Here is a 27,916-nt window from a genome sequence, read left to right as displayed (position 1 = left end):
TTGCGAATGTGCTCTTCATGGTTTAGGATGCTCATTTGGTAAATACCATTAATGGTGCATGCCTGGAACCCATAGCCATGTGGTTTATTTCCACATTCATAGCTATTTAAGTGAATCTCTCAAAACTTAGAAATTAGGCTTCATATTTATCTTTTATCTTATGTTGTTATATTCATGACCCACACATTTGCTTATTTTTCTGGCACGTTTATATTTTTGAATTGCAGCTTACATGTTATATTTGTGACATTGTGTGCATTTGATTTTGCATCTTTCTGATCGTGCTTATGGGTTATATTTGTGTTTTATGGACCCCTCGAGACCCCACTGTATTGCAACTGCTGCGCAACAATGTTGCAAAGCAACAGTCCATGAGCCCCGCCCGCCCGAGCTTTCCCGGGATTTAAAATCAGCTCACACCAAGCCATGTCGTCAAAGTGGGCAGATACAAACGTCCCCGATAGACCAATAGGATCGTGAGAAGAGGACGATTGACAGGTCGGCGAGGAGAAACTGTGGGCCAGCTGTCACGGCGCGCGAAATATCAAATTTCTGTTGTGTCCGGAACAGGCGGGAGGAAGAGAAACAGCCCAGCTAAAGGCTTTAATATAATAATATAATAATATGCTTTAACAGTCTGAAACGGACACTTGTTCTTTGACGTCTGTTGAGTCCGCCGACGAAGCGTCGTGTCCGCTGGTTTATTTCACAACGAAGCGTAAACGAGCCCGGCGGACAAAGATGAGCCTGGTCGTTTCTCAACAACCGGTGAGGACTTTATTTCACATATTGGTTTTCTATTTTATACATTTGACGTTATTTCAGGGCTGGGGGGAGTATGAGTCGGACATGTCGTTGGTTGTAACGTTAATGAGAGACGACTTGAAAGCTCCGGAGCGTTCTTTAATACAAGTGAGCTAACGGCAGATCTAGCTAGCTTTAGCCGGTTAGCTCGCTAGGTTTGGGTTAGCCAGCTGCTGGTTGTAGTCTCGGCCTGGTCTCATGATGAAGTGCATGTTAGTGAGTTTACCTGACCGACTCAAACTTTATACCTAAGCAGGTTATGATCTTGGGGGATTACTCACGGACATATATAAATTGTTGCAGTAACTCTTTGTTCATAAATATATATTTATATTTATATATAACATGGAACATTAGCTGGCTATGTTAATTACAATTGTTGAAAGGAAGCGATGTCGCTAACGTACGTGCTCATTGTTTGCATTATTACAATGTGCCACTGATGTAATTTAACATCCATCTGGCTGCTTAAAGTCACACAATCGAGTGACATGCTTCATGTCAACTTTGCAAAGAAAACCTCTTTTCGTGCATTTCTTTTTTTTTGTTGACACATGCAGACACACTTTGACATCCCAGAGAAGGTTAGTTAGCGAGCTGGACAGCCACATACCCAGTCCCTTTTTTAGATTTCATTAAAGTATAGTAGGCAAGATAATGACACTATCTAGCAGTATGTGTCTTGAGTAAAGACTGTATTAAATGTGATGTTTTTTCCCCCCCCAGTAAACTGACATCATCCCAAACCGACTGCAGTTCCCCCAGACTATAGAAAAAGCACTTCATGGTGGGTGAAATCCGTTTTTGTGTTATTGTACACAGGCTGAAGGGCTCCCGACTGTGGCCCAAACGGCAACAGAGAGTGATTCCGATAGCGGGATGGGCTCTCCGGCAGAGGAGATGGCCACCGAGACGGCCAACAAAAGAGAAGAGCTTCCAGGTGAAGTAACAAAACAATGGGTGATAATCAAGCTTGAGATGGGGCAGGAGACACGTTGGCTGTGTCAATGAGAGATAGAGTTGTGTTAATGTCAATACAATCAGGGAACTTGCCCCATTTGCACTTAATCACAAAGCTTACAATAGGTGCATCAGTCAAATTACTATTTGAGTGGCATCAAGTGTTCCTGACAACAAATTACCCTGCATAATTTATCCAATGGTGTGAACAAATATATGCCTCAATGACTAGACGTCACATACAGTTTAAAGATAACAATAATTTCTCTTGTTTTGAAGTATCACATTTACTTAAAGTGTGTTTGAAAATAAAATTTAAAAAATAGTAAGGGTGGCGAGAGAGAGCGAGGTTACAATAATCATTTCAGTAAATTTAAGTAAGTAAAAGTGACACCAGGAGCAACAGAACACATTTCAGGTGAGATGTTTTCTTCTAAATTTGTTATTTTGCTTTCAGATTCTGACGAGGATGAAGACATCACAGTCCATAGAAAGCCTCACCGTAACGCCATTAGAGACAGTGACAGCGAGGACGAGGAGGTAGCGGCAGAGAACAGCACACACATGGCCGAAGCGCTGGTCTTATCCGCTTCCAGCGGGGAGGAGATGGAGACGGGGGAGAAGGATGAGAGGAAAGACAGCGGGACGCAGAAGAAGAGCAAGAGAATAAGCCGCGCTCCCGTTGACAGCGAAGACAGCGAGCCGGAGCAAAGTGGAGGAATGGAGGAGCAACAGAAGGATGTGAGGAAGGAGGCAAAATCAACGAAGAAGAGAGAGAAGAGCCAGAGGCACCGGGAGAAGAAGGAGAAGCAGAGCAAAGCGGTGGAAAAACTAAAGAAGAAGGAGAGGCACTCTGAAATGAATGAGGTTAGTGGAGCGTGGTGTTTTCTTCTTTTGCGTGTGTGTGTAAATATTTTCTGCATATTTGACATTATAATGTTGTTATGTATTGGAATTATTTATGTAAATGGGGTTACAGCAATATGCGTTTTTAATATTGTTCTGGAAAACCCACATTATCAAATAAAAAACTTAACATCGACACAAAGTTCCGAATTGTGGATATGAAATGTTAAACTAAGCAGAAGTAAACTGTGGTTAAGGAATAAGAATCTTTGACGCGGATCATGTTTTATATTTTAAAACAACTTTTGCACCCGTTTCCCCAGAACATGGCGCTCCCTCGGGCTCTGAATGACAGTGGGTGTCTGCTCGGCGACACAGACCTGTTTGACACCGGTCTGGACGATGATGAGGAGGAGGAAGAGTCGCTGGACGCCATCCGAGCTGCTGTCAAACAAAAGATGAAAAAACACAAGGTACAAAAACAGATGACGGCTTGCAATATCTAGGATCGTAACAAGCACTGTGTTTATATGTAAGAGCTGTCAGGAGGAATTTAAGCCATTGCTTGTTGTTGGTATCACGGCTCAGCAACACTGGGGAACAGAAGTTGCTAATAGCACTATGGTGAAAATGCTGTGGTGGCAGCTGTTGTCCAGACAGCCCTTTGTGTAATCAGTGTTATAAATATTGGCGCAGGATCCTTTCCTGGAGGATGATGATGAGGAGGAGGGAGATGAAGATGCAGATGCAGCGGAGAAACCCCAGCGTGTGGTATGCAGTGGCAAAATGCTTGAATGTATTCTATATGCTTTAACATGAATACCCCCAAAAGGCTGCTGTTTCATTTTCAATATGTGACGCTTTCAGGAGCGGAAAGCTGCGCGTGCCAGCAAAGAGGCAATGAGGCACCTCCACAGTGAGTCCCAGAGACTGGTCCGAGGTCAGTTTACAACAACAACTTCCATCAGTGCAACGTGTGAACGGTTATCTGATTGTTCATAATTTGAATTGTGATTCCGACTTAAAAACGGGGGAGTCTAATGTCTTCTGTGCGACTGAGACTGCATCTTTGACACATCCGTATGTCTTTGTCTTAGAGTCTACACTTGGCCTGCCCTACCACGTCCCGAAGCCGAAGACAATCGACCAGTTCTTCAAGAAGAGAGCCAGGCCAGAGGGTCCTGCCATGGCGTTGTTGAAGTAAAGACAAAACATAACAGATGTGCCACATTGGCCAAAAAAACATCTGTCGTCACAATTGTACCAGAAACATTTAAAGAATAAAAGACAAGTGACCTACAAAAGACGGCATTTATTCTAATAATAAGTATATATAAGTATTTAATAATAGGTTTAATTTCCCATTTACTTAAGTTAATGGCAAGTTTTGCGGTCAATCCTGTTATTTACACACACAAATCTTATTTTCCTTTTAGATCCACAAAGTATTCAGCCATGATGTTGGAGATCCCGTCAGCTGCTCCTCCTCCTGCTCCCAATGAGCCTCTGCAGCCATCTGCAGAGCAGGACTCCTCTCCCTCTCTGGATCTGTCTTCCACTCAAATCCAGCCCATACCTCACCCCGCCGCCACCTCGTCCCCGCAGCAGGTGAGCCTCAACCAGGCCAGAGAGGCCACAGCAAGCCCAGATCCCGACCAGGAATCTGGACCGATGCTGTACCTCTCCGAGAGTCTGCAGGAGTACGTCCCAGCAGTTGGAGCACTGGGACCTGCTTCTGATCCTCAGGAAGAAACGTCTCCGGCACCCTCTGAGAGAAAGCTGTTGTCTGATTCGGAAGTCCCGCAGAAAGGGCCAGTGTCCGTGTCTTCGGCGGAGCCTTCAGCCACCCGGTGTGGGATCACTGCTCCGGCCACAGCACAGCCTTCAGCACAGCAGTCCACCAAACTCAAGGTGGACAAATTGGCCAGACTGAAGAGGCTTGGACTGGACCCCCCGCCTGTTGCTAAATTGTGTCCAGATGACGGCTCCTTCGTTGAACTCGAGCCGCCGCCGCTGAACCCTGGTGAGCGCCGATTTCTTTTTTTGGTTCTGATTTCAGCCAAGTGAGAGGAGGCGAGTGTTAAATCAGAGTCTGCCATCACATTTATCACCTCTCTTCTTCAACCAGGTGTGGAGGCCCTGAAGAAGCGCTACCTCCGTCACGTCAAGGCACCCGCACGCCCTCAGGGAGAGCAAACCATGCAGCTCAACATCGTGCGCAAAGACACCACCCCGTCTGGCCAGGAGGAGCTGCGCACCGAGTCTGTCACTGTCACCGTTAAGGAGGGAGCGGAGAAGCCCCCCGCGGCGACCAAACCAGGTGTGGATAGAAGCGCCAGACTCGTAGATCGGATTGTTGTGCCCGCCCCCTCGTTGGCAACCTCACTTAACCTCCTCTTTTCTCCTCGTTTCACAGGAGAGAAGCTGCTGACTCTGAAGCAGCGCCTGCAGCTCGCCATGGCCCAGAGGAGGCAGGAGGAGAGGGTGCGCAGGGCCGAGCTGAATCGCCTCGACAACGAAGACTGTGGGGAAGAGGAAGAGGAGGAGGACGAGATGACCGATGAGTCCGAGGAGGAAGAGGTAAGGGGGTGTTTGGCTTCTTTGCTGTTTTGGAGCAATCGCATTGCTTTGTACATTGTTCTCACACCAAGCCCGATCGGCTCTTCTTTTTCTTTTTCTTTTTACAGAACGTAGACGACTTACTGGGAGGTGGTGGTAGTGAGGAAGAAGAGAAGGAGCATGAAGACGAGGAAGGCTGCGTAGCCCAGAGTATCAGGAGTCCTTCCCCCGTGGCACTGAACGAACCCTCCGACCTGATTAATACAGACAGTACGCTTATGCTGTTCCCTGGCAACTCCTGCTCTCGTACCGGGTACGTTCAGAGTTTCTAGTCACGTGTTTTGTTTTTATGGTTTTCACATTGTACTTTTGTAAGTCACTCTAGGGAATGCACTAAAAAGCAAACTAAATAATAAAACCGCCTTAAATCAGTTGACAAAACGTGACTTGTGTCAATTAATTAAGCACTTTTTATCCATGGAGTAAAGCTTCACATGCACTGTTCTCCTTTTCAGTGATGGCGTAAGAAGGGCTGGTCCTTCTGGACAGGACAGCAGCAGCAATAAGATGGGTGGGTAGCGTGAAAGGCTGTTGCGCTCAAATCAGACTCAAGTATAGTTATCATTAGTTATTTCTGAGGCTTTAAATGGCGTGATAACAATGTTTTTGAATCCGTTCTGTGGTCTTTTCTCACTCTCTCTCTCTCTCGTCACTCCCGTCTCCAGAAGAGGACGACTCTCTGTACCTGGGGAAGGACAACAGCCACAACAGCAGCTTTGAGCTGGCGGGATCGATGATAACCTCCTACCAGCCTGTCAGTCATCAGCGCTCGGCAGGGAGGAGCATCTCCAACTCCTCCATTTTCCGCTCCCCTTCGCCCTGCCTCTTCAGACCCAGCTTTCTCGGCTCTGCCTCCAAGGTAAGATATAGAGATGTAATACGTACCCAAATGTAGTCGGCAGGTGTTTGAGTTTTCCCAAACTTGCATGGGATTGAATCCACGTACATCTACAATTTAATCACAATTTAATTTATTAATTAGTTTGTTCATTAAAACCACAATAAAGATACAATATGCACGCTTAAACATTGTTGTACATGTACAGTCACACTTCCACCGACTTGTGTTCACATTTACGTGATTTAGAAATAAAGGTAGGATGCTATAAGTTTATAGAAGAACTCGTGATCTTTTGAAATATTTTGAAAAGCAACTACAAAACAAAGATGAATCTCTAATTTTTTACATTAATGTTGTCATACAGTAACTCGTCATCTTTTCCCCTCCTCCCATCAGAGCTCAGGCAAACTCTCCGAGCCGTCTCTCTGCCTCCCCGCTGAGGACTCCCAAGACCTGTATGCGCCTACGTCCCCTGGAGCAGATTCGGGGCCCCTGGGAGGAGTGGCTTCTGGCCCCGGCCTGGGCGGAGACTCCCAGGGTCGCTTCTCCTTGGAGGACGACACCCAGTCGCAGTTGCTGGACGCGGACGGCTTCCTTAACGTGGGGCTGCGGTCTGGTGCGCCTCGCTCCCACAAGAGGCAGCTGATCCTGGACAGCCTGGATGAGAACGCCATGGACGCCAACATGGGCGAGCTGTTTGGGCTGTGCTCGGGGGTCTTCAGAACAGTGGAGAGTGGCTCCGGCGGGCCGGGGCGAGGAGGCCCCGGAGGATCGCAAGAGGACGAACTGCTCGGGTTGTGCTCCGGAGCGTTTCTGCTCACACAGGCTGGGGAGGAGCTGAAGAGAGCGGACAGGGGGGAGGAGGAGTCTGATAATACCATGGATCAGCTGCTGGGCCTGTGTTCGGGGAAGTTTCCTAGTCCAGGTAAACAACTGTTCCGCTACGCCGCCTGTATTTTATTTTTATATTTAAAAAAAAGTAAATCTTACTGTGATTAACTGTGAGGAACTTCAAGGATCTGGAGCTGAGATGACTGTACATCGAAAATATCAGAATTATTTTCCGGAAATATGTCTCTCACCGTAGGACATACAGAGGTTTCACATAAATACAAAACGCAACATTAAACCAAACAACAAATGAACATTTAGATTTTGAGGTTTGACAATGTTTTGACTTTCAGTTACACAATATTAATATTTGTCTCCTTTGCTGCCAATTTTAGGTTCTGCTCACACGGCCTCGTCGGCACAAGAGAGGTACAGTTCAATGACCTGGGAGGGGCTATCCATGTAAAACATAACCTTTTATGATATTTTACAAAAGTACTTTACTTGTGACTTAAGTCCCTTCTGATAAAGGTTTAAGTGATTATTGATTGTAATATGCAATGTAAGATTCTCATAGTTATTTCTCTGTGTAAAGTAAAAAGAAGCCAGAGGAAGAGCAGCAGGAAGAGGAGGATGAGGATGAAGAGGACTGCGAATTCCGACTTCTGTCAGATGTGGAAAGTCACAGTGAACCGGTAAGCTTGTCTCTGTCGTATAAATCACATGCTGGATGTACGTCTTTGTGATGGAAATGACAAGTGCATTGTGGGGTTTGTAGGAGGACGAGGAAGGTGAAGAGGAGGACGAGGCAGAGGCTGGTGAGAACGAGGACAATGACGTAGAAGAGGAGGAGATGCAGGGTGTCTTTGCATCACAACGGGTCAAGAAGAAGAAGAAGATGATGTGAGTGTAGAATTAAATATAGGAACATACGTCCACAAAACTCATATTTTCTACTCCTTTCTGTGTTTTGACAACACGGAAGTCGTTTTCTCAGACAATCCACGCTGTTAAAACGGACGTTAATGCTTTTCTTGTCTCCTGCTCACAGGCGGCTGACCGACTACCTGGAGTCGGAGGCTGAGCTGTCCGGCAGCGACATGGGCAGCGACGACGAGGACGGCGACGGAGAGAACGAATACGAGGAGGAGGTGCTTCTCGAGGAGCTTCCCTCTGACGAAGAGCTGCAGGACCAGGTCAACAAGATCCACATGTGAGTGCCAACGTCCCGCGCTCAAACTGGCCCGTTTGAGAGTTTCTCCGATCGCATTCGGAAAAGAATCGGAGATCAAACGTTCGGCTTTGCCCCCACAGGAAGCAGATAATGGACGACGACAAGCGGAGTCTGAGGCTCTACCAGGAACGCTACCTCGCTGACGGCGACCTGCACTCTGACGGCCCGGGGCGAGCTCGCCGCTTTCGTTGGAAAAATATCGGTGAGTCAGTGCCACTGTACTGGAACTTAAGCTCGAGTTTGATGGGATACAAAACACCATTTGTTAAAAGGAGACAAACCCCAAGTAGTATGTCTCTGAGCACAGCAAAAAAAAATTAACTAAGCTTCCTTTTTAAAGTCGCTCCAACAAGCCATTTACTTTCTTTTTTTCCTCCCAGATGATGTGTTCAACGCGGACAGGTTGGGCACAGAGGGCGACGGAGAGGAGCAGGAGGATGAAGAGGTGGACCTGTCCGAGGTCCAGAGGAGGAGAGAGAGGCTGGAGAGAGAGCAGTGGCTCAGGGAACAGGTAGCTTTAGAGTCCGTACTCGAAGGTTATAGTGAGGAGCCATTCACGGAAAATACATTGGGCGTGTTGGCAAATTTCAAAAGTTTGTACGTATACAAAGGATATCCTGTTAATTCGTCTTCATACCTTTCTCTGTCTCTCTCACTCTCTCTCTCTGCCTCTGTATCTCCTCTCCCAGTCTGAGCAGAAATTCAAGAAAGGGGACGACCTGGATGCAGACGACGAGAAGCCCGGGGAGGAAGACAGTCGCTTTATCAAGCTGGCCAAGAAACTGACCGCCAAGACTCTGCAGAGAAAAGGTCAGTTTGACTTGAGGCCTCACAAGAAGAATCCAAGACCCTCAAAATAAAACACCTAGACATATTGTTAATGATAATTACAGGAATACACTTCTTTAGTTAATGCCATCACCACACACACACACACACACACACACACTGGCAGCACCAAAACACTCTCCCAGCAAACCTTTCTTCATGGCCACTTTACATCCTTGCATCCAAATGACAAAGTGGTCCGTGCAGGATATTAGTATTAGGACTTTAGTCAACAGAAGACATTTTTCATTTTACACTCTGCTTTGAAATAACTTTAATGATTTGTATAATAATTATACGGCAGCTTTCAAAGCAACGTTACAGAGTCCTTTACATCACTGCATCAAGATTACAACACTTCTACAATTGTAAAAAAGACAAATGAGATCTGGTATTATTTTTCTTTTCTTTTGTGTGTGCCAGGTTATATTCAGTATATTTCGCTGTTTTAACTTTCACACTTTTTTTTCTTTCATACCAGAGCCCCCCACACCACAGCCAGAGAAGACTCCGGCTCTCAACCCCTTCCAGAGACCCTTGCAGTCCTCACAGGTAGACAACCGTTTTGTGAATATTATATCTGTCCAACAAACAAAATAGTACAACTTTTTTTGTTCTCGTATGATTGTCTTGATTGCATGTATCTCGTCTACTAAACTTCAATCATACTGAAAGAGATCCATGCAGAGTGAGAGGAGCGAGTAGATTAGGGCTGCAACAACGAATCGATTAAATCAACCACATTTGATTTATTAAAAGATTTGGCAACGAATTTCATTATCGATTCGTTGCGTCGCGCGATTATTACGCCACTCAATAAGTCGCGGAGATGTTTGAGTATAAAAAAAAGTTTAGCTTAGAGCAGAGCAACAAAAAAAAAGAGCAGAGCGGAGGTAGAGGAAAGACCATCGGGGAGACGTAACGTTGTTCTGAAACTCATGGCGGAGGCAGAGAAATCAGTACGACGTCATGCTGCGTTCACACCAAAAGCGAGTGGATTCCATGCAAAGTCAATGCGAATGACGTGAATTTACGCCGGGCAAAATTCGTCCGACGCCGAGTTGCGACGCTCCGCCCGTCATCACTGACGTCGTGCCGTCGGTGAATCAAACTGGCTGCTGCTGCTCTAGAAATTCACCGAGCTGTGTGAGCCCACGGGTGATGTCATGAACCCAAACATGAGATAGTGGTTATTTCTTCTGTGGTTGATGGTGGCAATGATAACCGTTTCCACAGAGATAAGCCACGCCCCCTCTCCGATGCGCATAAACCACAAATAGACGGGCGAGTAAAGCACTGTCAGTTCTGTTTTTGAATAAAGGGTTGGAAATGATTTTTTTTTTACCCGATTTATCGATTTTAATTGAAAACGTTATCAATTATTAAAATAATCGTTAGTTGCAGCCCTAGAGTAGATGTAGCCTTGGATATTAGTTTGTTTATTCCTTGTGTTCTGTACACCGTCATTGGGAGACTTGTGTTTTTATTGAATTTTGTATTAATTTGTTTTCTTTCCTTCAGGTGAGGAGAGGGTCACTGCTGAGTCAGCCTCAATCCGTCCTCCAGAAGCTGGCCTCCATCTCGGAGGGGAATCCTCTGGCGCCCAGAAACTGCAGAGGCTTCCTGTTCCAAACCCTGTCCCCAGAGAAGGACACGGCCAACTCCGATGCTCCCAAGAAACAGGTGAGTCGCGTCTTCGTACCTGAGCTGGGGTAGAAGGACGCCCGATGTGCGAGTCCGGACAGGTTTTGTTGATTTAAAAAAAAAAATGTTTTTAAAAATGAGTTAAAGGGCAAATGGGGACGTTATTTTGCAACTTGTGTTGTTGCAAAACGGGGGTGGAACGTGGCCACATGATCACAATTTGCCCCACCACTGATCTTGAAAACGATAAGCTCATACAACTAACTCTTCTGTGCTCTTTAAAAGTCCTCAGTGTCTTTCAGGGCAAAACACACTTTGGTAGCTAATGAAACCAGACATTCAGCCACTTTGATCTTCCCAATCCGGTCTGGTTTTGTGTTTTTGATCTGAAATAAGCACCAAAACAAAATACTTTCCAAAGACGGTGGCCAGAGATTGTTCAGTGCAATAATCATGAGTGGGACGGGTGAATTTATTGATTTGGATATCTTTTAGATTTACAACACTAGGTGGAGCCAAAGCCCACTGTTTCTATTGGATCCCATTGAGCACAAACCAAAACTTATGCAGTGTTTTTTCCCAAGCGTGTTTTTACCACAAGATTCATCATTAGATTCTTAATTCTACATCGGCTAACAGTTTAACTTTGGATGTGTTTGATCCTCAGACGATGAAGAAGAGGGGGCCGGTGGAAGCCGTGAACCCAACAGCGAAGAGGGTATGCATGGAGAACCGGCCCGCAGGACAGACCAAAGGCCCCCAGAGGAGCATCTTCAACTTCCTGGACCACTGAGGAGGCAACACTGCCAGCTGAATGATAATCGTCAGCGGGCAAAAGGACAGAATTGACCGGCCACATCCAGTGTTTCACAAGCCAGCAAGACCTCAGACAGAAGGGACGGCTGTGTGCCGAAGGTGCCCCGGTAGACGTCACCTGTGAAACACAAATACAGACACTTGTGTGTATGTTTACAATGCTTTTTTGAAATTGCAAGCAAAGGCCCACCACCGAGGCATTCATCTGTCACACCGTACTTGACTTAATCTGGACTTTCTGACGGAGGTCCATTTTCAAATGTTTTTATCATGTAAATAGGATGATTTTTATGTTTTTTTTTTAAAAATAGTTTGGGAGGTTTTTTTTTATGATTATTTTAAATGTATTTGTTTTACATTGTAAATAAAAGTGTATTTTAAGACATTCTCTTTTGTCTTTGTGTGTGTGTGTGTGCGTGCTTTAGGAGCTGACATTACATTTGGTACAGATGCCCATGATCCAAGGATGATCAGGAATTGTAATAAATTAGGTGTTAATCTGATGTTTCAGCCAGCGCCGGACCATCGGATAAACAATTTAAATTCATCCAATACTTTGGTTTATGACTAAATTCGTGCAAAACCAACAACATTCCCATCAGATTCAGCTGTAGTTGGTTTCAAACGTTAGCATACCAACATGCCAGGAGAGCCTCACAGCAGCTAGACGACACTGACTACAATTCAAACATGGGCCGTCTGTAAAGATAGCTTGGGCATAGTTTGTAGTTTTTTGTAGGATTTTCCTTCTTTCGATACCTTTTGGGGGGGAGAGAATCCATTTGTCCGCCTGTAGTTTTGCACAAAAGGGTTCCTGGTGAGGGTCTCCACCTGACCTTTGCTGCAAGTCTTTCACTCTCTTCCACTTTTGTCTCCCGGCTTTTGGAAGCGTAATCGCAGTTTAAAGACTAATGATTTGGCAAGTGGCTAATAATAGGCTGGCATTCGAGGGATGGTCCTCTAACGAGCCCTTTCATGTCTCTCCATCTCATTAGTGGCCAGGGTGATTAGGAGGAGGTCCCGGGGTTAGGAACGAGCGCACAGGAGGCCCCATTACACATCATTAGGGGCCAACTGCCAGGAGGCTCTGGGATGAACCCCATGGTGGGCCCCGCCCACAGCGGGTCGCCGTACCTGCAGACTGGCGGGCCCCGCCTTAATCCCGGCAAAGCGACCGTTGCACTTCTACCTTTTGTCCACGTGTTCGGAGCCTCGGCTCTGATGGTTTGTCTTAAAAAGTCTCTTTACGTCTCTGGATTTCTGAGAGATCTTAAAGAGCCAACGAGTTTTGGGCGGATGAATGATATGGTTTGTTGAGGAGCTGCCTCTGTCTTCATTTTGAGCCATTACGACGCAATTAAGCAGGATAAAGACTTGATTCCAAGTCCTGAGGGGCCTGTTTGCAGGGTCAAGAAATCAATCCTAATTAGAATTTAATAGGAATAGTGACAGAGTTTTATTTATTTATTTTGTATTCCCTCTACTCTTTCTCTTCACCAGCTTCTCTAAACTCAATTTCGCAACTTTGTCTAACCCCCGAGAGGAAATTCCGAGGTCAACGCAGTAAAGCCAAGCAAGCCCCCCCCCCCCCCCCCCCCCCTCCCTCCCCACACACACACACACACACACACACACACACACACACACACTTGAGAGAGGAGGAAGGTTACATGTTTTGGCACCGAGGCCCGGCTTCTAAATATCTAGAGGACACGGATCTGGCTTTATTCAGATTATGAGGAGGAGAGAGGGCAGAGGGTGGAATAATTGAAGAGAAACATGAGCTTTAGCACCCAAGGGTTGTGTGTGTGTGTGTGTGTGTGTGTGTGTGTGTGTGTGTGTGTGTGTGTGTGTGTGTGTGTGTGTGCGTGTGTGCGTGTGTGTGTGTGTGTGTGTGCGTGTGTCATGACATGTACACTGTACACGCGTGTGTCTGCTCACATTTATGCCTAAAAAAAGTGTATAATTAGTCCACTAAGCCAAACGTGTGCTGGACTGGCAGTTCAATTTAGCACATCTCGCCTGATTTAGAGGATTTCACTTGTTGTTGTTGTTGTTGTTGTTGTGGTGGCTGTGGAGGAGGAGGAGGAGGAGGAGGAGGAGGAGGAGGGCACTGGCTGCGAGCTGGAGGTCCGGCAGGCCTTTTCTCGTTACAGTCTCTGTGCATCTCGGCGCCGGGGATCTGACAGCGTGGCCCCGTGGGTGCTGCCGGACGCCCTCGGCCGCTGTCACAGCCGGGGACTGGTGCCGGAGCAGATGTGGAGCTGAACTGAGGGAAGTGGGTCAGGGCGCTGCAGGCATGTGTACCATTCACACAAGGTCTTATTCTGCACAAGGTAAGTCATGCTCCCTGCTTTTTAGTTGTTGGTTGTTGTTTTGTGTACTCTTTGTGTATGTGTATGTGTGTGAGTGAAAAAGGGGGAAGATGTGGTACATCCCCCCCAGGAGGCCTCACAGACAACCCCTCAGTCCTCCAGGTTCAGCCTATCTCTCCTCCTATCAGTGTCCTCTGGAGTTGTCTTTTGTAACTTGGGTTTTTTTCTTTTTAAGAGAGAGATGGAGGGAGAGATGATTTTGCGTGTGATGGGGCCTTGGGCAGATGGCTGTGTTTGATGTATTTTTTATGTGCTTAGGCTACTGGTGAATGATGGGGGGAGGGGAGGGGAGGGGAGGGAGGGAGGTGGGAGGGAGGATGCCTGGAGCTGATGCACTTGAATGGGGATGTTGTTGAAGGAGTGGTGGGGGGGGGGCAGATAGGGATAGAATGCTGTGTGTGCGTGTGTGCGTGTGCATGTGCGTGCGTGCGTGCGTGCATGTGGAAAATGGAGGAGGACGAAATCTTTTTTTTCTTCATTCTTCTCTCTTCCTCTCTGCCGCCAGCGACGACATGTCAGGGGGATGAGAGCAGGGTGGAGGGAGACAGTGAACACTTGTTAAGTCTGTCTGATGTAGCCCCTCTATACCACACACACACACACACACACAAACACACACACACCTCTAGAAAACACACTCGCCCGCCGTGCCCTTACATCTGAGATTGACTATCACAAAAGGGCGCCACTAGTTCGGAGAAACACTGCAGAAGCCCTCGCACATTGCCCGTGAGTGTTGCATTGTGGGTAGCAGTTGTTGTTGTTTTTAAGTCCTAAACACACCTGTACTTGTAGATACAAAAGGTTTATGAAAGGACAACCCTTCCCCGCCTGGCTGCCACTGAAATTGACGTATAGATATATTTGACGCCTACCAGAAGCCTCTTGGCGTTCGCTGTTGTGATTTCTACCTCCATTTCCCAGAATGCCGTTCGACAACCACCAGAGGACCGGCATGGCCTTGCTCGCCTGTCGAGGTCAATAAGATGAAGATGGTGAAGAGAGAGAGAGAAACATTAACGGCATTAGCCCAGTGGAAAACAACAGATATGGAGGGATGGGGGGGGGGTTTGGTCTCCTGAAGCTCGAGAGCCGTTCTCGGTTTCCTCCGGTGAGACTGTTGAACTGTTGCAGACTCACGGCGTTACATAATGCACATAACGCACAGTCGCCTTCTTACTACTTCATTCAGGCTGTGAACTTTTCCACATTCCCGGATCAGTATTCTTTGGTCCCTGCGACCCGCTTTGGACGGTGTCAATGTTTCCGTGTGATATCACGTGTCCAGACAAATGTTCAAAGCTTCATGGTCGGCAAACCTGTTCACCCCATGGTTCACCTGACTCCAACGCCGTTGACTGAGCTGGAAGTATCTGAGTATTATATCACTTCACAACAGCAAGCAAATAACTGCGATCCTATGCACGTGCACGTTAAGAAGCAGCTTGTCACTCCTCTTGAATGTGCAGAGTGTGACACTATAGACTATATATATTTGGAAGCCAATCGTGGTCCACTATGTAACGAAACTACATGGATTCATGCATTGGGATTGTTTTCACTGAGGGATGAGGAGTTGATATAGTTTCCTAATTTGTTATTTGACTTGTGTTGTGTAAAGAAACATTATCAGCCACACATTTTATACTTTAAGCACATATTGTCTGGAGGCGGGTCTTTACCTTCATGGTCCCCGCAACGCATACGGTCTTGAACACATACGATAAATAAAACAAAATACAGAACTTATATAACAAAAACATGTGCTAAAAGCTCACATAATGTACAACGGACATCCTATCATAAAACCCAAGCTTAAAAATTGATTAAATTTAGATGAACGGGTGAAAATGGGTTTATTATATAACGCATGACGATTATTCTCGCAGCAGTCCAACCGATATTTAAACATGTAGCTGGGGCTATATCACATAGTTATTTAAATAGCATTATAACACAGGCTATATGCGTAACCTATAAATACCCCCTCTTTAGTGTTTGTCAGCAACTATAACCCCATGTACGCTAAATGCTAAAAGGGTGGAAGGGAGCATAAAACAGGCTATAAACACGAAGAAGCTCTATTTAGAAGTGTTATAAAACTGATGATGTGTGATTTGTTGTTGTTGTTGTTGTTGTTGCTGCCTGAGGGCTGAAGTGGCAATGGAACAAGACCTCACTGTAACTTTGCAATCAGGTCATATTATATATATATATGGCCATATCTTTGTTTCTATGGCTTCCCTTTTTCTGAAAGTCCCAGTGTAGGAAGTGCCATTAGTCAGCCACTCCTGACCCCCCCCCCCCCCCCCCCCCCCCCCCATCCAGAATCACATAGGCAGTGAGAGGATGGGAGGAGGAGGAAGAGGAAGAGGAAAATAAACATCACATATGAGGCTCGAAGGGGGAGGAGGAGGGGGAGGGGCAGTGTCCAGCTTCTCCACGGAACCAGCAGCAGAAGAAGAAGAAAAATAAAAGGTAAGAAAACACTGCAGCGCGGTGCTAACGGGGCCGCGCGGCTGTGTGCGTCGGTCACTCGACTTTTAGCCGATGAAAGGAAGGCGCGAGGACACGGCACAGACATGGGGTGAGCGTTACGTAAGACGCCCGGCGCGCATCAGATGTTCCGGTGTTTTGGGTTGTTTTTTATTTTTCTTCCCCGTTTTCATGTCGATTCACCGCATTGAGAGGAAATACCGAGGCTTATTGTCTTCTGTTGTTGTGTTTGTTTTAAACCGGATGCACAGCTGTCGTGTTTCGTGTGTGTGTGTGTGTGTGCGTGTGTGCGTGCGTGTGTGTGTGTGTGTGTGTGTGTGTGTGTGCGTGTGTGTGTGTGACATGCATCATAAGCCGTAAACATGCAGCCGCTGAACGCCATTGGTCGCCTCTCTGTGTTTTCTGCCGTCGACCTTGTCGCGCAGACAAGATCATTTTCTCCATCGCGTGTAAAAATACAGATGATTAGATATTAAAGCAAATCCTTTCCCAAACACGCTGTGGCTGTTGTTTATTGATTATTTTACATTCAAACAATTTGCTATGGAGCGATGAAGAATGGTTGATTTAAAAAAAAAAAAAAAGTATACACGGAGATTCTGCTTTTTGTGCCCTTCCTCGTGACCGGCATGCATCAGTACTCGCCTGATGCATGCGCGCTCCCGACCAAAGACACAGTCGCTGTCCTTCAGCACCACGTGAACGCGCGTGAGAAGAGGAGAGGAGAGGGGGATTGATTGACAGCAGCCTGAAGTCAGGATTAGAGTAATTTCCATTCGGAGGAGACATGTAAATATTTGATGCTAATAGAAGTGGAGTGGGCCTGCCTGTATTTCTAGACGTTATAAACAAGGAGTTTGGTGTGTGTGTATGTGTGTGTGTGTGTGTGCGTGTGTGTGTGTGCGTGTGTGTGTGTGTGTGTGTGTGTGCGCGCACGTGTGTGTGTATGTGTCAATCTGTTTTCTTATTTTTTTAAATGCAGCTTTTTTTTTTGCAATTCCTACATTGTGCCACAGCTTCTTTCTTTTGGCCCCGCCGATGACTTGTTTGTGTATCTTCTATGCAGCTGCTGGTGAATCTGGGACTCTTTAATGCTTTAATGGTCTGTCCCATGTCGTTCCAGCGAGGCTCAGTCGACGTCAGCGATGCTTCACCATCGGGACCAACCTCTGAACTCGGCCTACGGAGGCAAAGGAGGCTCCAGCGAGGGCTCCTCCTCCTCGCTGCGAAACAGGAAGTGTGACAAAGACGGCAACTTCAACTTCCTCCCGGGCAAAGACAACGAGGGCACCGCAGGGGGAGGGGACGAGAACCGAAACCCGGTGCGTCCCCGCAACTTGGGCCCGCTGGGCCGCGACCCACCGAACTCCTCCTCCTCCTCCTCTTCCTCTTCGTACTCCGCCTATCACCACAACCCGGGGCTTCTGTCGCCGCGCTCCCGCCTGCCCTGCTGGAGCCGCCTGGAGCCCCTGCCAGAAATCGAGTGCGGGGATGACGGCTACGGCCGAGTGCCCCCCGAGGGAGCGGAGGAAGGCCGGCTGCAGGAGGAGGAGAGGAGGGTGATGATGAGCCACGTCGAGGAGATGAAGATGGAGACGCAGAGGAGGAAGAGCAGCATGGGGAGGGAGGAAGAGGAAGACCTGGCGTTGCAGGAGGACGAAGACGAATGGGGCGACAGCGACTCCGAGTCTGAGGTCAGCAACCGGTCCGGCGGCAGCGTGTCCTCCATCACCATGGACAGCGGTGGCGAAGGGATGCTCATGGGAGGCTGGGACCGCATCGGGGTCGGGGAACCCAAATCTAACCCCCAGGAGTGCGACCCGAGCAAAAACGGCAACCGAGAGCCAGCTGGGGGACGCCGGAGCCTGGGCCGCAAGTCGCTGACGGGGAGCAACCTGGGAAACCTTCTGGAGGAAGGCGGCGAGGACGAGGGCGCCGACAGGTCCTCGGACTCGGAAGGCGAGATGCCCGAGCTGGTGGACGCTGTGTGGACGCTGCGAGACCGCGAGCGCTTCAAGGCCCAGGAGATGGAGAAGCACCAGGTGCAGCTGACCATGTACCGCCGTCTGGCGCTGATCCGCTGGGTCCGCACCCTGCAGGGCCGCATCCAGGAGCAGCAGAACCGCCTGCAGTCCAGCTTCGACGTCATCCTCACGCAGAGGAAGGAGCTGCTGCGCATGGGCGCCGCTGCCACCGTGGCCAACTCCGCGGCCCCCGTTGCCGTTGCCAGCCAATCGTAGAGCGAGAGAGAGAGAGACATGGGAGGATCTGAAACAGGAAGTGGTTTCGTTTGCCATTCTGAAGACATTTCGCCTGATTTAAAAAAAAACATTTTTTAAAACAAGTCTCCCATCGTCTTGTCAGACGTCTTTAAACTTCACACTCATGTTGCTGATTGTAATGATTTTCTTTTTCCTGGCGACCGGAGCATCAATAAGTGTATCAATCCCAAAAACCGGAACACTTAATCGTGAGATTAATATGCTTGTATCTAAAAAAGAATATTCCGTCTGTACGCTGTTCTCGTTTGTCTTGACCTGTGCGTGAAGAAAAAAAACACTGTACCAAAAAAAATAAGAGAATATTGTGTCGATGTAACTGTTTGAGACGATTTGTACTCTGAGGTCATGCTGTGTATATAGAGAGAGATGAAAGGTAAAGTCAAAGAATAAAGCTATATGATATATACGTATTTGTTTGTGTTGTCTGTTTGTTCAGACGTTCGTAATCTGAACTAATGAAAGAGGGTCTGATTTTGAACAGATATGATTTGAGGGGAAGTCCAATCTTTTGGCTGATAGCAGCACTTTGGGAGCCCACAGCCTTCGTTTCATAACAGCTCAGCATGTTGATTTCAAGGAGCAGGTCTATCAAAGCTCCCTCAGTGCAGATACTAAAGAAGGGCCAGTTGTTATCTTCTGGAGCTGTACTTGCTGTTCTGGAGCCCCCCACCCCCCGTGACCCCCACCCCGGGGCAAATGACCTTTCATCGAACAATTGCCTCTTTGTCAGCCGAACAAAGTTGGTTTGTATCGGCTCATCACACGGGGCTGTGTGTGTGTGTGTGTGTGTGCGTGCGTGTGTGTGTGTGCGTGTGTGTGTGTCTTCTGCGGGGAGTGTGATAGCCGTGTGAGGCTCAGGCGTCAATCTTTATGGGCATGGCTGCTGCCGCCGCGGGCACTCCCGAGATCATCTCACCTCCGCATGTGCATGCGCGCGCGTGTGTGCGTGTGTGTGTGTGTGCGTGTGTCAGAGAGATACCAGCCGCATTGCCACCCCTATAATCTCCATCCTGAGGAGGTCTGGGTGCACCCCCCACCCCCCCGACCCCCCCGTCCCCCTCCGGGGAGCCTGCGTGTCTGCGCCCCGGGGCCCTGCAGGTCCTATCCGGCCGCGGTGAACAGACGCCGGTCCGGTTGCGCGCAGGAGAGCCAAACCCCGGGGCGAGTTGTGGGATAATCCTCGGCCGTGCCTCCTCGCCATAACTGCGGGTTTATTTCTGAAGCTTATCGCCTCTCCTGGACGCAGGCGTCGCGGAGGAAAGTCGGGGGGTCGCTTTACATATTGATCCGCGTGTTCGCTGGCGGAAGGTTGGGACGTCGAAGCGCGAGGATAACATGTTTACACCGCAGTCGTGACTTGTAAGCAACGCGCAGACAGCCACCTCCTTAACAAACAGAAAAAGGGACATTGAGGGGGAACAAACACGCCTTTGATGGAGGGTTTTGTAAACCAGCGAGACGTGATTTCAGGGTGGTTAGGAGGAATTCATCCAAACAAAGCGTGCGAAGAGATAAATGAGCCTCAAAGCTGCTTTTAAGATGAATCTGATCGGTTTCACCTCAGGAGAAAGTATTTTTAGAGCAAAGACTGTATTAATGCCAGTAATAAACCCCTGGTATTGGCATATTACCATTTCCGCCATATTAAAAACTAAAAAACAAACAAACGAGTCAACACATAAGGTATTTCTTATAAGACACTCGTTATGCGTTTATACGATGTCATGAATGGGTTAATTAGTGCAGCAATACATCATGAGCTAATAGTTTATTGTCCAGTTATAGGTCGTGAATTAGATTACTTTTAATTATTCATGTAAGAAAATATAGTCATCCAATGTGGAAGAATAAGAGTCACGTGTTTTTCACCTTTCTAATTGCCCGGCAGCACAAACGTTAATGAACCATCTCCACATACCGGAAGTTGCTGCTGTTGAAAGTTACACAAATAAATGGATTGTTGTCGAGGTGTTCTGCAGCAGCGCTTTCTCCAAAAGGTCAGAGGTCAAAGGGAGCACGAACCAACGAACTTCAGAGCTAAAGGCAAACAAGTAGAGAAAGTCTTTTCTTTGTCTTTATTTTTACAACATAAACATTTGTTCCGATGAATGGCTTCCAGCTAATCTAAAAATAAATAAATAAACAGACATTATCATTTATTCATCGACAATAAAACCATAAGTTCGCATCCAACGAATGTATAAAGGAGGCTTTATTAAAAAACAGAAACAGAAAGTCGAGCCTATATGTATGTATATATATATATATATATATATATATAGGCTAGACTATAGTATATGCACACCCGTTCGTTCACATCACACACACACACACACACATAAAGGTATGTTGTTGTTTTTTTCAGTGTACATTTTTCTTCATGGAGAGCAGAGAAGTGCGTCTTATTGCACCCCATGGCGACTGGAGGGGCTAGAGTATATGTTCACAACATATAATTTTTAATGTCTGGAAGATCATTTAAATATGTTTTTGTTTTTTTTATCCCGAAATTACAAAAACTTTTTAATTTTGTTATACCAGAGACACTTACCTGACCTCCTAAAAGGCATATGACTGATAATAAGTGTTCCGTTATATATATATATATATATATATATATATATATATATATATATATATATATATATATATATATATATATATATATATATATATATATATTTGTACACCAACAATTAAAAACAGAAAGAAGTAGAAAACCTCATCTATCTATACTGAATGATTGAATTTAGGATATTTGGTCATTTGAAATACACAATAATTATGCACAGCAGTAGTTACAATAATTATAAAAACAAAACAAAAAAATCATCCCTTATTTATACTTTCTTATTTAATTATAATATTATAATAAAAACAAACAAACAATAGATATTCAATGATAGAGAAGAGGCAGGAAATACGAGGGGGTTATTTCTTGCCTTCCCCTTTAACACCACACAACAAGAGGGACAGACAGACCTGCAAGAGGATGAGCTGACACGAGCTGACATGTTCCAGGCTACACATAACCGAACATATTTTTATTTATAGAAATTAGTTTTATTAACCAACCAAACATGATTTAGAATTCAACATGAATTCAGTTGACCTCCCATTACCCGACCTGTGACCTGACACAGCTGTTCTCACACCTTCACGTGCTGTCAGCGATCTTTCCCATTATTTCCTGCTGAAAACATAAAAAGGAAAAAAAAAATCATCCATGAGAAATCGTGTGTGTTTTTTTATTTTGATGGACGCTCACACATTAATTCATCTCTGACCCGTAGGACACACGCAGAGGCTTCTTTGTGAGGGTGAACAGCGGTGGGCAGAGTCCACTAGGGGGAGACACTCCATCACAGACCCTGTCGGGGCAGAGCAGCGGCTGTAGTTCCTGCGCTCGGACAGCAGGGGGCGGCGGAGTGCGCAAAGGGCGGATCCTCCAGCAGTGGGGGACCACCTGGGATCTGGAAGAGGGTTCCCCCTGGGAGGTCATAGATTGTTGTTCCACTACATGATGAATTGATATGATGCAGCGGTTCATGACCTGGGATCGGGACATATACAAAAAGAAAACATATTTATATTTTTTAAAAATTCCTCAAATGTTTGCTTTATTTTCTTGTGAACAAATATTTAAATGAACGAAGGGAAAACATTTTTTTTTTTTTGTCGTAACCTGTCACACAATGACTGTTTGATGATATCATAATTATACTTAGTTTAATAGTTCAGTGTTTTTTTAAGTTTTGGGCAGCCTACTTCTTTTCCTATCATTTCTACTGACACTATATACTGACATATCTTTGAGTCTGCATGTTGACTTATATAATTGAAATCATATTTACTTTTCTGGAAGATGTTGCCGTCTAGTGTCTCTGAACCCACTTGAACCTCTTTAAAGTCCTCTTCCTCCCCGTCTGACAGTGTAACATGTGCGTCCTGGATCAGAATGTTCCAGCTCTTCATTAAAACTATAATGTTCAGAGAAATGTTCCACATATTTGGAACCATCTCGTAACTTTGGGATGCCGACTATAATTAGAAATAAAGTTCTGTGTCTCACTAAAACGCACTGGGTCTAAACTGACCCAACGACGCCATACTGTGTTAACTTGGGGGGGGGGGGGGGGGGGGGGGACTAACAACCCATGAATGTCAGTTTCTATCACTTACATAAACAAGCTTATTTTAAAGGTATTTGTCAAATGGGTCGTTAAGGATTTGAAATGTCAATTCCACACCATTTTTGTACATTTTTCATTAGAGCGGGGTTTAAAAATACTCCTGATAAAAAACGTGATGCCCTTTGCCTAAATTCACCTCACCTCTGCCCGTTCATGAAAGCAGGCCTTTCTATTTGTGCACACCCGTGGCCTTGCAAAGCTTTAATTCCTCCTGCTGTCACATTGACAGTGTTATTTATGTATTTATTATTATCTCTCTCTCAGATACAGATTCCTCGGGGACACGGTCGCAGGGCTACAGTCTTGTATACGTGGACGCCCTTGACATGGAAAAAAAAGTTTGGGGACCCCCGCCGAAAGCCTCGGCTTTGGCTGCTGAGCTCCCTGAGTGCAGATATATACATGTGCACCCTATCATGCTCTCCCTCTCCCCCCTTGCTGCCTCTGCCTGATGTAGTGTGACAGTGTGTTCGCCCGCAGCACTCTGCTGGCGTGGAAACAATCAGCTTTGACAGAAAGGGGGTGGTGGTGGTGGGGAGGAGAGAGGGAGGTAGAGGAGTAGGGAGGGATGAAGGGAGGGAGGGGGTGGGGAGAGGATGGGGTGAAGCGGGGGGGGGGGGGGGGGGCTGCTGCGGCCCTGAGGCCTGTGTATGATGAACTGGATAGAAAGACCTGTCGTCAGAGGAGAAACAACACAACAGATAGATAGATAGATAGATAGATAGATAGATAGATAGATAGATAGATAGATAGATAGATAGATAGATAGATAGATAGATAGATAGATAGATAGATAGATAGATAGATAGATAGATAGATAGATAGATAGATAGATAGATAGATAGATAGATAGATAGATAGATAGATAGATAGATAGATGGATAGATAGATGGATGGATGGATGGATGGATGGATGGATGATAGATAGGTAGATAGATAGATAGATAGATAGATAGATAGATAGATAGATAGATAGATAGATAGATAGATAGGTAGGTATGGATGGATGGATGATATATAGATAGATAGATAGATAGATAGATAGATAGATAGATAGATAGATAGATAGATAGATAGATAGATAGATAGATAGATAGATAGATAGATAGATAGATAGGTAGGTAGGTAGGTAGGTAGATAGATAGATAGATAGATAGATAGATAGATAGATAGATAGATAGATAGATAGATAGACAGCACAAAACACATTAAACAGCTTTTTTAAAGTCCTGTGTGGACATGTGTGGGTGTTTCAGTGTAAAGAAATTGTGGGTTTGTTGCTCTTTTTTGCTAAATATTGTTATATATTTGTTGTTGTTGTTTTGGGTAAATGTTTTTTTCTTTTTGTTGTTGTTTTTGAGTAGATGTTTTTACTTTGTTGGTTTACAATAACCCTTGCTGGTATTTTGACTAAAACACCAGTGTTTTGACAGTTCCATATTAATTAATGAAACGTGTCACCTGCCGCGCCCAGTTATTGAATTAAAATTAATAAAAGTCTCATCAGCAAAATCTAAATTTGCTCGCAATTGGCTTAATTCGAGCCTGAACTGAAACCCATGGACCAGAACTACACATGGTCACAACTTTAAATGGACAGAGAAGACACAAACAGGTCAAATCATCCTTCAGAATTAAACTTGTATCAACCAAAACATCTAATAATGTGTGGAGGGGGCAACCTGTTGACTCAACAGCAGCAACTAGAGGCCTTCAGTGACCTCCGGGTCATTCACCACTTGACTCACTTCACTAATTCAGTTAAAGCAATCAGGTCCATTATAGTGGCCCCCTCTCAAAAACGCAGCAGTGTTTGATTCCAGGACTGTGTGTGTGTGTGTGTGTGTGTGTGTGTGTGTGTGTGTGTGTGTGTGTGTGTGTGTGAGAGAGAGAGAAGTGGGAGGGTGTGTGTGCTGACGGTTCAGCTGCCTCGTCTGCTATAACCAGCTAATAAATATGAAAACAGCAGGTTAAAACTTTTTTATTCGTCTCGTGCCTGAAAGGATTAAACCCTTCTATAGAGTCCCGTGAAAAATCCCCCCAACCTCATAATGCCCGATGTTGTCCCATAAAACGGCATCGGACAAAAGACGGAGAATGGGGGCTTTTTCACGCATAAGGGGTTTTCTCAAGAGCGCATTGAGGGGAGCCCCGGACCCGGACCCGGACCCGCCCATAGATTATCTGGCTGTCGGTGAAAGCGCTGCTGGGAGCGGCAGGTGCGTGTGCCGGGCATGGGGGGCGAGGGGGGGGGGCGATGACCAAGCAAAGGGGTGGTGAACTATGGAGAATTGCTATTGCAGCTGCCAGCAGGAATGTTTGCAGATTGTCAGTCCCATTTAACTTGCTCTTTTTCTCTCTCCCCCGCGCCCCCTCCCCCCCCCCCCCCCCCCCCCTCCCCATCACAGAGATGGAGCTTCTCCTCCTCTCTACCCAGGTTACCCCCCCCCCCCCCCCCCCCCCCCCCCCCCCCCCCCCCCCCCCCTCCACCTCCCGAGAGCCGCCGAGGTTGGGGCTAAACGGTGACACCCCTGTCCACAAAAGCGACGAGCGTCTCGGGTCACCCCCCCTCCCCTGCCCCCCCCCCCCCCCCCCGCCTCGGCGCCGTGAAATCGCGGATTAAAACTGATAAGCAGCGAGAATGATACGGATCCCCCCGTTTTTATGGGTATAAGTGAGTGCCAAGTAACTCGCGAGTCAGGGTTAACACACTCTTTAACTCCCCTCGGTCCCCAGGGGCTCCCCTTTCATACAGGTTTTTGGGGGATTTCAGGTTTTGTTTGTGTGTGTGACGTAAATGAAGGGGGGGGGGGGGGGGGGGGCTGTAGATGAAGCTGGGGCTGCTTAATAATGCAGCTCGTAAATTTATCTCTGCAACTTTCCCCCAAAAAAATAACAAAAAACCGCAACAATTAATGAATCAAATAACGACAAAGATTGCAAATTGTGTGCGCTTTTTTGGGAGGGGGGGGCCTTTGTCACGTCGGCCTCTCGTGGAGGCATCCATCCCCTCTTATCTTAATTTTCACGCCTTCGAAAATGAAAAACCTGCACCAGAATTAATTAATTTATCGAAAGGAGATAGTCCCCCCCACCCCATGTTGACCCCCACGCAGGCTGTCTTTATGCGTATAACATGGCCTCCTTACTCACACCTTGGTCTCTAATCTCTGTCGTCCAAACTGTGTCCCCCTCTTTTTTCCAAACTGTGGCCCCAAGGCTATGTGTGGGTCCTCGGCGTAATCCTCAGCATACCCCCCCCCCCCCGCCCCCGCCCCCCACCACCACCACCACACACACTTTAAAACTCGGCGGTCCCTGCTATTCCGCTGGGGTTTGGCAAAAAAAGTGCGACACGACGCTGCTTTTTTTTTTTCACACCATCTTCCAACAAAAAGGGATTAATGTCGGCACCATTATGAATAATGAGAATGAATAGCAAACAGCCGTCTGTTTTATCCCGCACGACGAAATAAAGGAAAGAGTGTCCTTGTGCTTTTTTTTATTTATTTTAATTTTCTTGCACGGTCTTTAGGGCGTTGGAGGAGGTGACAGAATGGGACGGTAAGTCACCATCTGATGCGTTAAGCCTCTGAATGTATCTCTTAATTAATGCCTTAACAGGGAAACGTGGCTTGTGTGTTTCAAGGAAGGCAACAAAAGGTCTGATTTACACCACAGACAATGAACTAATCATGTGACAATGCACGCACAATAGTCGCCTTCATAGTGTCATCTGTACTTTTGAATTTATCTCATTTCATGATTAGTGAATTTGGACAATTTTGACTCTGTATACGTTTCAATTTAGGCACTTTTTAGCATTCAGATCTTTTGTAGGGTGTGTGTTCTTCCTCTTATTTATTTTATTTTTTATTTTTTTACAAACAGTGTCATTTCATGGGCAATACTATAGATTCCAATACATAGGTCTTTGCGTGGTCCGGTATGACCAGTTTATTATGGTTGCTAATGGTATAACTTATGTGGTCGCTAATGACTTTATGACTCTTCTCCACTTGGACAATGTGTTGGAAAAGTGTTGCTCTTATGGACACACATGCAAAATGAAAAATAACAACATGGGTGCTGAAGTGGAATCAACCTAAAGAGAACAAAAGAACTTCCTTTGGCCCCAATATGGTGTTGACAAAAGGGCCTCCTCTCTTAGTTCCCAACACTGGAACTCAGACCACATGCTGCAAGATGGACACAGCAACATGACGTGTCCAATATGATATATATGATATATGACAATATGATGAGAGAAATATAGTGACCAATGGGACCGAGTCAACCCGAAACAAAAAATCTATACCGCTCTGCTTCCGTCTCTTTGTGTGTCTGTCGGACCCAACATCTCGTTTGAAGACAACACATCTGTCTTCTGGTTCGGCTGTAGCGAAACAATGTCCCACATAAAGTATCTATCTATCTATCTATCTGTCTATCTGTCTATCTGTCTATCTGTCTGTCTGTCTGTCTGTCTGTCTGTCTGTCCGTCCGTCCGTCCGTCCGTCCGTCCGTCCGTCCATCTATCTATCTATCTATCTATCTATCTATCTATCTATCTATCTATCTATCTATCTATCTATTCAATTAAATTCAGTTTATTTTGTATAGCCCAATATCACAAATTACAAATTTGCCTCAGAGGGCTTTACAATCTGTACACATACGACATCCCTGCCCTGTCTGTCTATCTATCTATCTTCTGTGCATCTTTTCTCCCCTTTTTTTTTTTGATTAGTATTTGCCACTGCGCCATGGATCAAAACTCACATGATGGAGGAAGCTGCAATGCTGAATGTGAGCGGAAAAAAAGCTGTTGTCAATGTGGCAACATCCCATAAAACAGTCAGAAATAATTGGACTTTGATAAAACGTCCCATCTCTATATCTCTTAAAGTGTCTCCTGTGTATTGTGACCTCAGCGTCCTCACAGCCCTCCGTTTCGCTCACACGCACGCACACACACACACACACACACACGCACACACTGGCTCACAGGCCTCCGCGTCCACGGCTGCCAGGACGGACATTGCAGCTCGCGAACGAGGATGTGAAAATGAAATATGAAACAGTGGTGTGATAAACTGGTAGATAATCATCTTTTCATTAAACTTTCATCCCCAGTGACTTAAATA

General features: G+C 46.1%; 2 protein-coding genes across 4 annotated transcripts; both read left to right on the top strand.

Moving 5' to 3' along the window:
* Positions 1-475: 475 nt before the first annotated feature.
* On the top strand, positions 476-11,736 carry LOC117739149 (claspin). The gene is made up of 24 exons (XM_034545448.1): positions 476-768; positions 1,627-1,744; positions 2,222-2,631; positions 2,934-3,083; positions 3,307-3,381; positions 3,478-3,550; positions 3,708-3,810; positions 4,047-4,633; positions 4,739-4,930; positions 5,027-5,190; positions 5,298-5,482; positions 5,685-5,740; positions 5,895-6,088; positions 6,467-6,995; positions 7,297-7,330; positions 7,497-7,596; positions 7,680-7,804; positions 7,953-8,114; positions 8,216-8,337; positions 8,516-8,646; positions 8,825-8,945; positions 9,445-9,515; positions 10,485-10,646; positions 11,275-11,736. Exons 1-24 carry the CDS (start codon positions 742-744, stop codon positions 11,398-11,400), a joined length of 4,017 nt encoding a protein of 1,338 aa, XP_034401339.1. The 5' UTR covers positions 476-741; the 3' UTR covers positions 11,401-11,736.
* Positions 11,737-16,124: 4,388 nt separating this feature from the next.
* LOC117739034 (UPF0500 protein C1orf216 homolog) lies at positions 16,125-18,984 on the top strand. Of its 3 annotated transcripts, none has more exons than XM_034545292.1 (2): positions 16,125-16,276; positions 17,418-18,983. In XM_034545292.1, exon 2 carries the CDS (start codon positions 17,440-17,442, stop codon positions 18,532-18,534), a length of 1,095 nt encoding a protein of 364 aa, XP_034401183.1. In that variant the 5' UTR covers positions 16,125-16,276; positions 17,418-17,439; the 3' UTR covers positions 18,535-18,983. The 3 variants fall into 3 exon arrangements, with proteins under 3 accessions (XP_034401183.1, XP_034401182.1, XP_034401181.1); XM_034545291.1 differs by having other exon boundaries at positions 16,159-16,385; positions 17,418-18,984; XM_034545290.1 differs by lacking the exon at positions 16,125-16,276 and adding an exon at positions 16,290-16,436 and having other exon boundaries at positions 17,418-18,962.
* Positions 18,985-27,916: the final 8,932 nt, after the last annotated feature.

Source organism: Cyclopterus lumpus, chromosome 11, assembly GCF_009769545.1.
Source record: "Cyclopterus lumpus isolate fCycLum1 chromosome 11, fCycLum1.pri, whole genome shotgun sequence".
In the NCBI taxonomy this organism is placed as follows: domain Eukaryota; kingdom Metazoa; phylum Chordata; class Actinopteri; order Perciformes; family Cyclopteridae; genus Cyclopterus; species Cyclopterus lumpus.
Note: the sequence above shows the minus strand (reverse complement) of the source record. Positions and strands in the feature narration are given on the sequence as shown.

Coding starts and splice junctions, on each gene's coding strand:
- LOC117739149 (XM_034545448.1), top strand. CDS start 742: ATGAGCCTGGTCGTTTCTCAACAACCG. Junction 3,551..3,707: donor GTCCCAGAGACTGGTCCGAG/GTCAGTTTACAA, acceptor TCTTTGTCTTAG/AGTCTACACTTGGCCTGCCC. Junction 3,811..4,046: donor CCTGCCATGGCGTTGTTGAA/GTAAAGACAAAA, acceptor TTTTCCTTTTAG/ATCCACAAAGTATTCAGCCA.